This window comes from Alligator mississippiensis, chromosome 4, assembly GCF_030867095.1.
Source record: "Alligator mississippiensis isolate rAllMis1 chromosome 4, rAllMis1, whole genome shotgun sequence".
In the NCBI taxonomy this organism is placed as follows: Eukaryota; Metazoa; Chordata; order Crocodylia; family Alligatoridae; genus Alligator; species Alligator mississippiensis.
Genome location: NC_081827.1, coordinates 71,465,617 through 71,479,729, shown reverse-complemented (window position 1 = coordinate 71,479,729; position 14,113 = coordinate 71,465,617). Strand labels below are relative to the sequence as shown.

At 43.1% G+C, this 14,113-nt stretch overlaps 1 protein-coding gene across 3 annotated transcripts in view; it reads right to left on the bottom strand.

Moving 5' to 3' along the window:
- LGR5 (leucine rich repeat containing G protein-coupled receptor 5) overlaps window positions 1-14,113 on the bottom strand; it is a 131,179-nt gene that overhangs the window by 15,299 nt on the left and 101,767 nt on the right. For all 3 annotated transcript variants that reach the window (XM_006273808.4, XM_059726087.1, XM_059726088.1), the window contains 4 exons: window positions 11,859-11,924; window positions 11,558-11,629; window positions 10,213-10,284; window positions 6,623-6,748 (listed from right to left, as the gene is read on the bottom strand). In XM_006273808.4, coding sequence (XP_006273870.4) covers window positions 6,623-6,748; window positions 10,213-10,284; window positions 11,558-11,629; window positions 11,859-11,924 — 336 coding nt within the window. The remainder of the gene's footprint in view (window positions 1-6,622; window positions 6,749-10,212; window positions 10,285-11,557; window positions 11,630-11,858; window positions 11,925-14,113) is intronic.

Here is a 14,113-nt window from a genome sequence, read left to right as displayed (position 1 = left end):
AGAATATAATTTGGTACTTTTCTGGTTTTGAGATGGCAAAACCCCTTGCTGAAAGGAGTACTTCTGGGGGCAAGGGGAGGGACTTCTGATCGCAAAGGTCAAGGGTTAGGGGGCAGGACTTCCACTCACAAGATGGCAACCAGGGGGCAGGGCACCTGTCAAGGGGCCAGGCTACCCATGCAGCCCTCAACAGCTTGCCAAAACTCAATAAGTGGCCCTCCAGCCAAAATAATTGTCTGCCCCTGTGTTAGAATGCTTCAAAAGATCAGCTGCAGAAATGTGCATGCACTCTGAAATATTCCCAAAGCAGTTGAAGAATGCCCAAATTCCTCTTTAAAAGGGTACTGCTTTGAAGTGTTTCACTTTTTGTTACATGTGCATAGGGTCAGAGGGACCCATAAGTTTTTCTCCACAAGGGAGGGAGGGAGAGCTGGGTGGACAACCTGGCAATCTGACTGCCAGCTTTCCAGCTCTCCTGCTACTGCATCCTGCTCTGTGTACCCTGTTGGGGTCCCTGCCAGAACCTTGTTCTCCAGCCCCTAATCCCTTCTTTTACCTCTTCATTTCACCAAGAGAGGGAGAGAAGAAGTTTTGGGCTGAAGTGTTAGAATCCTGGCAGCCCCTGCCACCCCTTCCCCCCAACCACCCTCCTTCCACCCCCCCCTCCCAAAAAAAGATCCCTGCTCTCCACTGTGGTGTTCTCTGTTCTTCCCTCTACTTCCCCTCCTTGTTGGGGAGAGAGGGGGAGAAAGCTGGGGGTGGAGATGTAGGTTGATGCAGCCCCCTATATTATCCCCTTGTTGAATTCTGAAGGTTTTCAGCTGAGGACACCACAGTGGCTCTTTTCCCCTTTTTGAAACATTTCTAGCCCTGTTACACTTGTAACTTTTGAAATGTCTCCTTCTGTCTGCATGCTAAGTTTGTTAAGCTCTATAGATCACCTCTCGGTGGACTCTGCTATCTGTTCCCTGATGGTTGGTAAAGAAACATTCAGTCTACACAGTTTTTCAACTGTATGTCTTAATTAAAAGCTAACACTTAACAATAAATAAAAACAGATCAGTAATTTCAGGTAAATGGAAATAAACTAAAATGGAATACTATCAGCTTATCAGGTTATTTTCATCAGGGTAAGCAAACAGTAAATGAGTTCTATATAAATTGTAATCATCTGGCAAGGTAGCAGTCAACAAAGCAATCAACCCAAATAAACGGGGCCTTTGAACTGCCAGTTAGGGTTTAATGCTTTGTAGTGAAAGGCATAGTAGAGAGAGGAAAGAGCTAACCCACAGGCTTTAAAGCTAACATTTAAATTATAATTTTAATAATCAGAAAAGAAAAATAAAACTGCTACTTGCTCAGATATGTACCAGTAATTGTCAACAGGGGTATCTCAGGCTTGTTTTGAGCGTGCCATGGGGTGCAAGGTGATAATCACTTGCTCTTCCCCACTCAGCCCCTATATAAAGTACTGCAGTGGCAAGCTCAACTTGTCCTTGCTGGACCCTGTCTGAGGGAGTTAAGCGCTTGATCCTCCCCTTTGCCCCTGTGGGAGCAGCTAAATGCAGGTTTGACCATGCAGGCTACAATGCAAGGAGGTAAGCTTATCCCTACCCTTCTGTTCTGTGGGGAACTAAGTGTTCACTCCTGCTCCTTTCCCCTGCTCCTCCTGCCAGGAGTTAAGTGCTGTAATAAATACATTAGCCACTGAATTGGGGTGCTGCTCAATTCAACTCACAGGAGTTAGAGGGGTGCTGGGACCCTCAGAAAGTTGAAAACCACTGGAGCTAGGTACAGACAGTCAAAACGCCTGAGGCTGAATTGATTCAGTCTTTGCAGGTTAGCCTAAACTGCACAGATAGAACAGATTAGCAAATGGACAGACATTCACTTTTGATTCAGAAAATGCAACCACATGCCTGCAGTGGCTCAAGCCAGAAGCCAAGGGGTGCTAGAGCATGCCTCCCAGCCACTGTCAAGGGGAAGGGAAGACAGAAGCCCTTCAAGGCTCTTACCCCTCCCTGCTTGAGTGGAGGGGGGTGTGGCCAGGCAACATCCCAGGGCTAGCTTGCTGGAGAGTGGGAGTTTAAATCCCCTCCTTGGCCCACACGGGACTCCAGCCTGGGTCTGTGAGGGGGAGGGGAGGGGAGCGCAGTGCCTGCCAGGCTTCTACCCCTCCCCCACTCATGGGAGTGGGGGCAGCCACTGCCAGACTGAGAAGGGAGTGGGGGGAAGTCAGTGGAATTGAATTCATAAAAGCTTGAATAAGAATAGTCCTTTCTGTGAAGTAAGCATGTATTGAACACCTCACTTTGCAACCTCAAGAACACAACTAAGGTTACCATATGTCCGAGTTGTCCTGGACATGTCTTCTTTTTTGGTCCCCTGACCTCAGTCCAGACAGGGTTTTAAAATGCAAGCAAATGTCCGGGGTTTTGCTCTGCCTCTGCTTTTCTCTGGGACTTGAGGCTTGGCTGTTTGGACCTGGGGTCAGCGGGGGAAGGTGATTGGTTGTTGGGGGATCATGTGCTGTGTGTGGGCCCTAGCAGCTGCTGGTAGGTGAGAGAGAGAGCATGTGTATTACATGGGCAGCAGGGCTGGATGGGGCAGGGGGCTGTGGGTCAGAAGCGAGGGGCACTGGGAGGGCTGGGTGGTGGGGTACAGTGGGTCAGGAGTGAGAGGCAAAGCAGGTCTGGGGGGATCCTGTGACTTGAGGGTGCGGGGTAAAGGCAGGGCATGGACATATCACTGCCCCCCCCCCCACAATCATATACTCCTTTCCCCTCTCTTCCCCTCCCCCCCCATGTCCTCTCTTTTTGATACTGGAAATATGGTAACCTTACACATGACAGACCAACCAAAAACCTTTACCCCGCCTTTGTCAGCCAGCCCTCACTGCTCTGACTAGAGAACAGAGGGGCGGGGCCAACCCTGCTCTCTGTAGCAGACAGCACAGCCCAGGCTAGCTCAGGGCTGAAAAGCATACTGGGATGCTGGGGGATTCTGATTCAACTTAAACCAGGAAGGGGTCTGGGGCAGAAGTTCCATAAACTGATTTGACCTCAATCAGTTAAGTCTGATACTACATTCAACCAAGTTTACATTAAACTATTTTTGAGCATTTTGAAACTGGTTTATGTGCACTGAGCTTCTGTTCTGTTACAGATTTAAACCAGTTTCTGATCACTTATACTGGTTTATGTGCAACTTCTGTATGTAGCTTCTGTTAGGCAATAGTGGTAGTAACTATTACTCCTTTCCCAATATAAATATTTGAATAAGATAACCTAAACTACTTCAGTACAAATCAGGATAACAAAGCATAACTAATAAACAACTATATGTTAGGTAAACAATGCCTTAAGACTTAAACCTACAATCCCTAAAACATGAGAGTTTCATGTATGCAATCTTTAAAATAGTGACCTAACCAAGTGCCTTAAATACCTGTGACCCAATTTCCTTAGGTGCAGTTCTCAAATAAACTCAGTGGGTATTAATCCATACACTTTGGTGCACATGCATACACATCCACCTACACAATCCCCCAATTAGTGGGATTAAAAGTGTAATAATACTGATTAAGCCTAGAGGTGTCCTCTTGATGAAAAAAAAATTGAGTATAAGAGGAAGGCAGTTCTGCAACGTGGCTGTTGTGACTCTAATGGCTTCATGCAGCTTCAGAAGAAGCTGACAATGTTGTGGAAAAGATTAGCTTATTAATAGAATTACTGGCCATGTCCAGGTGAGTTAGCATGTGCCTGTTACAGCATCTCAAAGCAATTTGAGATGCTGGGAATGAAAAAATGTTCCCTGTGCTGCTTATTTGCAGGGCAGACTCTAAGCTTCATATCGGGAAATCCCGGTATAAAAAAAACACGCTGTAAAAAAAGCAGCACAGCAACCAAAGACTGGGTCTTCCCAAGAGACGCTCTAGCACTGGCCAGAGCATCTGTATGCCTGCCACATGCCCCCACTGCTCCAGCATGCTGCCTCAGTGTGCTGGAGCAAATGGAAGTGGGACAAGGCTGGCAATAGTGTCTCAGAACCAGGCTCTGTCCCTAATAAGCAGGGATGGAGGTGGGGTGGGGTAGGGACTGTGGGGTGGGGAACTGTCTAGGCAGGGTGGCTCCCCTGCCCGCCCTCCCCAACCCCGCACAGTGCACAGCCACCCCCCTCATCCCCGGATGCAGCAGCCAACTGCAAGCCATTAGGGCACTGGTAGTCCACTGTTGGCAGAGACCCCTGGCGGCGTGAAGTGCTGCCTGAGACCCAAGGGCTCCATTGGTTCATGGTACCGGCCTGGCTTGGCCCGCTGGCACGCACCTTCAGGCAGGACCAGGCCAGCTCTTGCTGCCATCTGGGACTCCTCGCAGTGCAGGCAGGAGCCGCGCACCATTGGGCACGCTGGCTTCTGCCTCAATGGAGCTGGCCTGGCTCCATACAGGGTACATGGAGACAGGAGCTAGCCAAGCCCAGTGTCACACAGCTCCTGCCTGTGGTGGTGGGAGGCCTGTGTGGCAGCAAGAACTGGCCTGGTCCTGCCTGAAGGTAAGTGCCAGTGGGCTTGGCTAGTGCTATGCACCACATGGAGCCCCCGGGTCTCAGGCAGTGCTGTGTGGTCGGGGGTCTCTGCCAGTAACGGGCCATGAGTGCCACAATGGCCTGCTGCTGGCTGCTGCTGCAGTGGGAGGGGAGTGGAGGGGCAGGTCTCCACCCCTCCTATACTGTCCCTAAAACTCCTCCACAATCCACCCACAAACCCCACATCCCCCACAAATATGATACCCTTCATGCCCAGCCACCAGAGGGGATGGGACCTGTTGGTGGGAGCTGTGGCTGCAGGGTCAATTGACACACTGCAGCCCTGCCCCATGTCCACACTGGTGCTGCAGGTCCAAGGGGGCAGATGCTGTCACAGGTGGCAGCAGGTCACAGCCAGGCAGCAGCCCCCACTGCCAGACTGCTGCAGTGGGTAGAGGATGAAGGAGCCCCTCTAGGTTAGGGGTGCTTCAGCAGTCCAGCGGACACAAAGGGCTAGTGTCCCCAGATACCAACTGGCCAGGCCTCAGAAGGTCCTGAGGGCAAGTAGCTCTGAGTTGCTTGGCAGGGCATCTTTTTATACTGTTGGGGCCAGCACAGGTGCTGGTCCCAGCTTCTAGTTCCCCTTGGCTGAAGATCAGGAGGAGCTGGGTAGACTCAGTTTGCTCCAAGTGGCACAATTTGCCCCACACCAAAGTGTATGTTCAGGCACGTGTGCTGAGGCACAAACCTCTGGAACAAATTTGTGCCACTGCTATTTGCGCTGCTGCAAGTGCAAGTGCATGTGTGGCTGTGCCCACTGACTTCATATGCATGGCAAGGACAAATCTTCAAATGTTGCTGAATTCCTACCTGCCTGATGACCTGTTTGTAGGCCTCAGGTTTTGTTGTATTTATGACTTCTGTGGCAAGATCTTTTCCCTTATTATTATCAGATCTATTGAGATAAAAATCACCTTTCTATACCTACTCACCACTCCCCTGTTTATAAATTTCACTTTTTTGCCACAGTATCATCTTGACAGCTCATGGGAATAGATGCTTGTCTACTATAACCAATCAACCCTTTTCAGGGTTGCTGTTTCTGAGGATGATGTTGCTAATTCAGAATGTTGAAAGCTTTTCAGGATGAATACAGTAATGATATAACTATGTGTACACTATTTACTGGTTCTCAAATAAAGAGATATTCCTCCTTTTATAGCAAATACCTACACACGGGGAAAAATATACATTTGCCTTAGCACTCTTTATCCAGGGAAATAAAAAAAATGAAATGTCTTTAAGAATATGAAACATTTGAGATTTCAGTCCTGCAAACACTTCTCATGAATCTGCTTAACTTTATTACTGTGAGTAGACCCAAATGTGATAATCTGTGCTAGAAAAGTTGTGTGTGGCCCTATGATTTATATGGCCCCATGTCTCAGGTGGGTAAACTGAGATTCAGAGCCTGCTCCTAATCACAGGAATAAAAAGCAAAAATACCATTAACTTCAAAGGGGCAGGATGTGCCTTATCCAGTGACTGACAGAACTGCAATCATTTCCTTCCTGTCATCCATTATTCACTTAAATGCTTTCTATCAATTAAAAAAATTAATAATAATAACAACAAAGTGCTTATTTGAATCTTAAGCTTTGATCAAAAGTTCTGAGGAAAAAATATTTGCTTCTGCTTAAAGAAATATTACCAAGTACTTCAGTACACCGAAGAACATATTTTCCCCTTTGTATCTACTTAATTCCCATTAAATTTAATAAGAGCTATGTAACCAGAATCAATGGAAGAAGGAGGACAGATCAATAAACTGCAAGCAATATCATTTTAACAGCTTTTGAAATGTATTACCAGGAAGCAGATGTGGATTAGGTTAAGCAACTACTGAGGTTAATATTTCAAAACCCTTCGTAGTTTCTTCAGTTGAAAGCGAGTATAATAAAAGAAGTCTATCATTTTTTTATCATATTTGTTTTAGTTTTAAGAGAGCAGATCAAAGACCTGTACACATTACACAGTGACACACCTTCTATTGCACATGAACACAAATGTGGTGTATTAGTTTTAATGAGATACTCACTTGAGTTCTGGAAAATTTTCAGATGATATCAAACTTTGTAAGGCACGGTTTCCTGTTAATTTTAAGTGAGTTAAACCATGTAGCCCAGTCACAGGGAAAGAGGACAAAAGGTTGGATGACAGATCCCTGTATAATAGCAAATAAAAATCAGCTTACAGGGTTTTTTTCCTTCAGCACTAGAAATATTATATTTTAAAAATAGTTATTTAACTGGACCAAGTTTACTAAATTAAACAGTGGGCCCTGGTCAGCAGTGACAGTCGGCAGCATTATTCAGAAGCACAGACTTCCTTATCCCAAAGAAAACATGGTTTTACTCTGGCATCTTCATTTTCAGTGGTAATTCCTGCTACCACAGCACTAGTTTTTTAAAATCTGGTAATGAATTGATTGTGTTCTGCAGGTGAGGGCCAATCCCAACTGGAAATAGAAGACCTTTTTAAGCCCTTTGATACCAACCAGGCAGAAGTGGCTTATTAAAGGTTGTGAAAACACATTTTTAAAGCTGAAGTGGGGCGATAGGCTGGAGGGTGGGAATGACGGGGGATTCTAGCCAGAAGCTTTACAAGAAAGTAGCAAAAGAGCCTGAGGAATGATAGCTGTTATCGCTAATATTTTTCTTCTTGAAATAAAGTACCTTGTTCCACATTAGGAAGTGGATCTTTGCAAATATTGCAGTCATAAATAGAGACTCTTGAATGTGTGATCCTAAGTCTCATCACTAATGCCTATTCTGGCAGCTATACTACAGACATTATGTAGTATAGCTATGTGAATGTAGTACTGCCAAATACAATACCAAATAGTACCAGTGGTGACCTCTTGGTGTGGATGGAATTCCTGCAGTCCTTAAGTGGGTTGTAATATACCCACTTACCAGAGAGGATATTGTTATCAAATAACAACGGTTCAGGTAGTGGAAAGGAGTGTGTCAGAGCAGACATTCTACTGGCTAATTTAGATTAGCTCTGAGAGATAAGTTAAATAGCTGCTACAAGTATAATCAACCCCTGCTGCCTCTACTCCTACTTCTCGATATATAGCAATGGGTAGGCTGAGTTTGAGCAGAGACACAGAGTTGTAAGAATAGGTGAAATTCTGAGCCAGGTGGGATGGAGAGTGCTCTGAGCATGAAAATAGGGGAGCCCTGGGGTAAAGCAAAGGGCTAAGAGTTGGGTGAGAGAGGAATTGGTTTCAGAGCTGTGGTTAGGAAAGGGTGTCAGTGTGTGGACTCTTACCCTCATGAGGACTAGTGATGGGTGAGAAGGAAGGGTCTGGGTTAGAGAGAAGGAGCTGAGGGGGTTGGAGTGGCTGCTTCTGAGGGATGGTTTAGGTTGGCAGACCTGAGCGTGGATAAATGAGGGATGGATGCATGACTGAGCAAAAGTATGTGGCTTGGGCAAAGCAAACAGTGAGAGCAATGGAAATAAGAGCTTAACCAAGTAAGAGAGAAATGAGTGCAACTGGCAAAGGGGGATACATTTACTGTGCTGCCATGAGCTTTCCTTTTTCTTTCAATTTCTCCATGAGCTTCATTCATTTTCTTCACCATGGTCTTCACTTTGATATTTGCTTTTCATTTGAAAAATCTGGTCAGTAGGCAGGGGGGAATGTTGGGAGGAACCGGAAACTATTAAAAATCCTGTTGCTACTGAAGGTGGAAAGAAATGTTACTATCCCTGTGGCTGTTTGCTGGAATGTTAATGAAAATCAGTAACTCATCAGACAGTACTTGGTATACAGATGTGCGATTATGGTTGCCTTTTCTGGGAATGAAATGCTTATGCCTGCAACAACATAATTAAATACCAAGAGTGAAATCCTGGTCACGCTGTAGTCCATGGCAAAACTTCCATTGACTTCAATGGAGCCAGGATTTAATTCTGATTCTTTGGCCACTATTGTCCCTCCACTTGGTTGTTAAATGCTTTATTTCCATCAGCCTCTGTTTGGCAATACCAACTTAAATGGTTTTTTACCAAGTTACTTGTATTGCTAGGTTCCCTGCTTCATTTTTTCAGGCTTACCTGCTCTTTCTTGCAGGGAAACACACAGGAGAGGATAAACAAGAGGATATTTTCTTCCTATATAGCTTTGTCACCCAGTTGTTAAGTTGGGAAGGGAGGTTTTGCTATCAACAGAAAAAGTGTGGAAATTAACAAGCCTAAGAGATCCTGGGAAAATTGTGAGAGGCAAAGGGTCATTTGTAAAGAGGTGCCAACACACCTACCCCTAAACAGTGTGGCTTTAGAGAAGGCTTCCCTAGCCATCCACTACCTAAGGAATCACAATGAAGAGTGGCAACAGCAGGTAGGAGAAAGCCAGCAAAGACTTAGAAGTACTTGTGAGTAAGGGCTGCAAAACTGGGCCTCATACTTTGACCAATAAGCTATTAACTCTGAAAAAAGGCATTAGGAAAGAAAAAAATTGGTATCATATTAGTGACACCACTGAAAGAATCCAGAATGCTTCTTAAGAAAGTGTATTGTTTTGTTTCCACTGTGGATCTAATCCCTTACTTTTGATGCAGAAAATACTGTAGTAATGATTGGCATTACTGCTGAATTTGGCAACAAGGGATTGAGCCACTAGCCAGCTGGAAAAAAAATGGGACACACACACATGCTTCTTGTAGGTGTGGACAGATATAATAAGTAAAACACTTCAAAGGCCTTTGAAACATCTGAAATGCCAGATATCTAGACATACTTGTCCTTTGAAACATTCCCAAAGTGGCTGAAACTCAAAAATAATGCCTCTTTAAACAAAGTACTGTTTTGGACTGTTTCACTTTTGTTTAGGTCTGCATGGGGACACCACAGGGACAGCCAGGAGGGGCTAAAGCTAGAATCACTCCCCCTCCCTGCTGAGGCTGTAGCTAGACCCTCCAGACCCAATCCCCTCTATCCTCCCCTCTAAGTGGAAGAGAAGTTTGGGGGACTGGGGAGTCCCCAGAGCCACTCCATCCCTTCTTTCCTCTCCTTTATGCTTTCCCTTGTAGAGTGCGGGTTGTAGCAGCCCGCCTTAGTGTTACTTGGCCAGCAGAGGCTCTGGTCATCTGTGCCAGACAGCCTAGCCATAGCTGCCCAGCATGGAGTATAAAGTCCCCAGTGGGAGAAACCTTTCGAAACTGCCCCCTTCTGACCCCAGCCAACAATCAGTTGATTGTCAGTCCCAGAACCCTTTTAGATCCCAGTGCAGTTTGGGCCCCAAGAATGACAATAAGGTGCCTGTTTTTGGCACCTTAAATTGGGTGCACGTGTAGAAACCTTCCTATTTATGCTGTCATTAATAGGTTAATTGTTACATAAATGTAACATGTAGAGGGGGTCTTGGAAACATTTCAACTGTCAGATCTGTCTGTGTCCTGTGATAGATAATTTTCATATACTGCTATGAATGGAAGGCTTTTTTATAATACCCATGAGAATGAGGAGATAGGGTGAAAGAGCAAAATCTAAAAAGGGGCTTCAGCAGCCCAGAAGATTAGTTATAGATTTTGAGCCAGAAATTCTGCTGACCAGAGCCCAAAACTATTAAATGGTAAGCTTTTTAGAAAAAAGAAATATGAAAAATAAGTAAATACTTACAATTTGATCAGAGATGGTAAAGAAGAGAATGCACTGGGCTGAATAATTGCAATTTGGTTCCAAGCTAAATCCCTGCAAGAAAAGTAGTGGAAAATTACATACTCTTTGAATATATCTGGAAGCTTTCACAGAAATAGTTGCAATGCTAAATATAAAAAAGGTATTAGTGATACTACAAATACCTTTAGTTGGCTTCTATGCTTAATGGAGTCATGTATATCATACAGTGACAAGGATGTATTCTGTTTCAAATGCATTGGCATCAGACAGATACAAAAATAACACCAATTTGTAAATGGCTATCATGCCATTTATCTTCTAAATAAATGCGCTCAACCTTTTTCCCCCATGGGCCAGATGGGCACTGCCTGGTCGGTCTGTGGGTCAGATCTAGCTGGTCGTTCTCATCTGGTGCCTGGGCATGTTGCACACCATCTAGATCCTTGGAGGGGGGCAGGGAGCAGCTCTGCAGGGGAAAGGAGCATGATCTGGCCCCATGGGCAAAGGGGGCATGACCCAGCCCCAACCTCACCCCAATAGGGGAAAGGGGCATGGCATGGCCCCAGCTAGTGGGAGGAGGCATAGCCCAGCCCCAGCTTGGTCCTGTGGGGTGGAAAAGGGATGGCCCAGCTCCAATCCAGAAGCAGGGAGAAGGGGCCTGGCCCAGCCCTGTGGGGGAAGGGAGCATGGCCAGGCTCGGGATTTGGGAATTTGGCAGGAGGGAGGGTAACCATATTGATGGTCATTGCTCCCCTGCCACTAAATTTCTGGACCCATGGGAAGTCCCGTAGGCCAGTTGGGATGGCTCCATGGGCCACATTTGGCCCATGAGCTGGAGATTTAGTACCCCTGTTCTAAACAGTTTATGGAGTCTGCAAACACATACTTGTATGAGTACTCCTTGCTCAAAAGAATAATCCTAGTGATTTCACTGGAAGTGCTAATATTAGTAAGAGCGACTTCAGTACATGAGAATTTGCATGATCAGAGCTTATATATGTTTTTATGTGTTTTTGACATAAGTCACATAGCCTTCTCCATGTGACTGATGAGTTTACCTGTCAAAACATACTAGATCTGTCTCAATGCCTTCCTAGTTCTTTAGTAACATTTAAGAGTTGCAGCTATTATAGCTGCACATTTACATCTGTGAATTCATTGCTGGAAATGCTCAATTTCAAAATGTTTATTTTGCTTTGGTAAATATAACCTAGTGGTCTGAATGATCAAAGTGAGAAAATACTAACACAACTGTTGAGGGGTAGTGGAACTGTTGAGGCACTCACTGGAAATGAGTGCATGTTCTCTGAGAACCAAGGTAAAGGGCTATTACGGCTATACTCACAGAGAACGCAGGGCAACCAGCTGCTGAAATGTGTCTGCTTTGATTTCATAGATTTCATTATGATGCAAGTCACTGAAAAAACAATGAGAGTCTTACTGGTTTCATAGAACATAAACTTTGAGGAGTATTTTAGACTGCATATATAGCTTCAGGTTTGAAATCAAAAGCCACACATGCTAGGGGACAAATCAAACATCACCAAATTTGATTCAGTAACAAAATTAATGGGGTGTACACACACTAGGTGTGTGTGCACACATTTTACCTTCTTAAGACATTTTGTGGATATCTGCAGACTTACATTTTCTGAAGTTTTTTGCAAGCTGTAAAGCTGGGTAAATCTTCTAAAAGATTGTAAGACAGATCCCTGCAACACATAGGGTATGAAAGGAGTGAAGCCCTGTGATGCTATAACAAAAAGTGAATACCTTTCTCTTGACTACATCTGAGGATAACCCACCCCAAATGCAGATTTCTTTTGACTCTCTGGATAGTGATATTGAAAGTATATCTGTCTGTATTACTCAATTTACATCACAATTTAAGTATTTTTCAAAATTTAACTCGCAGTTAATTTAATTACTTAAAATAATCTACTATATAAGTCTATTTATATTTTGTAAGAGAAGATCCTAAACTTTCTAGCTATAATCATGCTGAAATTTAATCAGCTTTCCAGACTATACTTTAAATTAAATAATCATGCCTCTGACCCTTAGAACTGCTATATCTTTTAGCTGAGGGAAGTGGTTAAGAAAAAAATAGAACAAACTTTGAAATCAATCACTGCAAGGAGAAAACCTGAACAGACTTGAGCCAAAACTCAACAAATTACAAAATAACTGAAACATCTGGACTGATTTATAGTATAATATAACTAATCAAAAACAAGCCATGGTAATTTGCAGAAATTGTAAAAAGAAGAAAGAAACAGTGTAATAGAGCCCCATCCTGTACTCCTTTGTGCAGGGAAAAATCCCATCAAACTCAATGGGAGTTTTGCCTGTATAAAATTATAGGATTTTACATATAAATACAAAACATGTCCTATGTCTCTGTTTTCTAATTTATCAGTTAACGAAGTAACATATTTTTCTGTCTGAATCTAATATTTAGAACTGGCACACCTTTATGGAATTACAAATTTATGTTTTGCTTTCCTGGAAACATTTTAATTCTGTTTATACTCATCTGTTGTTTTGAAGAAAGCATTCCAACTATTTACCCTATGCTTGCTTGTGAAAACAAATGAAATATATGACAGCAATATGTTTGATTTGATTGTACACACTGTCCAGGAGCTGCCTCAATCGTAAGTACTCCTGCTCTTGCAGGGTAGGTTACCTTAATATGTTTTCGGCCTGTTTTCAGATTTTTTTTTTTGTGCTAGTCAGACGTACCAGATTGAGGTCTACAGACCCACACTATCCTGCAAAGAATGGATGCTGTCCAAAACAATGCAAATTAAGCCAGTGCCTTCTGCCATTATAAACAAATGATATGTTACAAAGCCTTGAATTCAATTATGTAATACAGTGCACTGAATACCAGTGCAGATGTCAAAGTCATTTCCAGAAAAATTAAGTTCTAGCTAATGGTTTTAAAATAATCATTTCCAGAATATTAAAAGCTACATAAAAGCCAACTGAATTGTAAATATGAAAGGTACACAATTTCAAGACAGAAATATGCATTTCAAGTTACTGTTGCCATTTCAGCATGTTATATACTTTATTTCTTATGGCAAAGGCTTTATTTGTCTTCTGCTCTGGAGAGTACTTATACTTCACAAGATAGTACAGTTCTGTAGAACTTAGTCTACATGTAAAATTCCCATTATTATCAATACAATGTGGTTTTTAATGTTCTGGAAATGAATTTATTTAGCTCATTAACTAGAATTCATTTTTTTCTAAAAATGTTCATGACATCTATGTTGGTGCTCAAATAATGTGTTATAATTATTGCTCTTTCAATGTTGGCCAAGAGAATTAATACCAAATACATTTATGCTGATGTAATACATAACGTGAAGTGCTGTTGGCTCATTCACAAAGAAGTGGACAGAATGATTACTTTTATTAGCGATTAAGCTAACTCTGTGGTACACTTGCAAGATAAAATAATATATTGGTTTCACTAGTATAAAAAGTATGCCTCCGCATGTCCAAGAAACAGACTGCTTTAAATTTCAGTCAAATAGAAATGCCTGGTTAAGATGTAAACTAAAGAGAGGGCTATAACAAGGACCCAGAGCTGCAGTCCTTACTTGGGTATATCTTCTATTTACTTCAGTGGAATATCTGCCTTAGTAAGAAATCCGAAATTGGATCATTTTAAACAAAATTACCATAGAAGATATTATAAACAAAAATAAAGTCTTATAACTGGCCTTGATGGCTTCTCTCCTGATGCTATTAAGTTGTATCTTGTGTTACCTTTTCCTAAAAATGTACAATATAATTTATATATAAAAATTGTTTTTTGCACTGGTCCTATCAGGAAAATCCTGAGTGACATTCCCGTTCTCCAGGACAGGGACTGTTTTATTTGTTA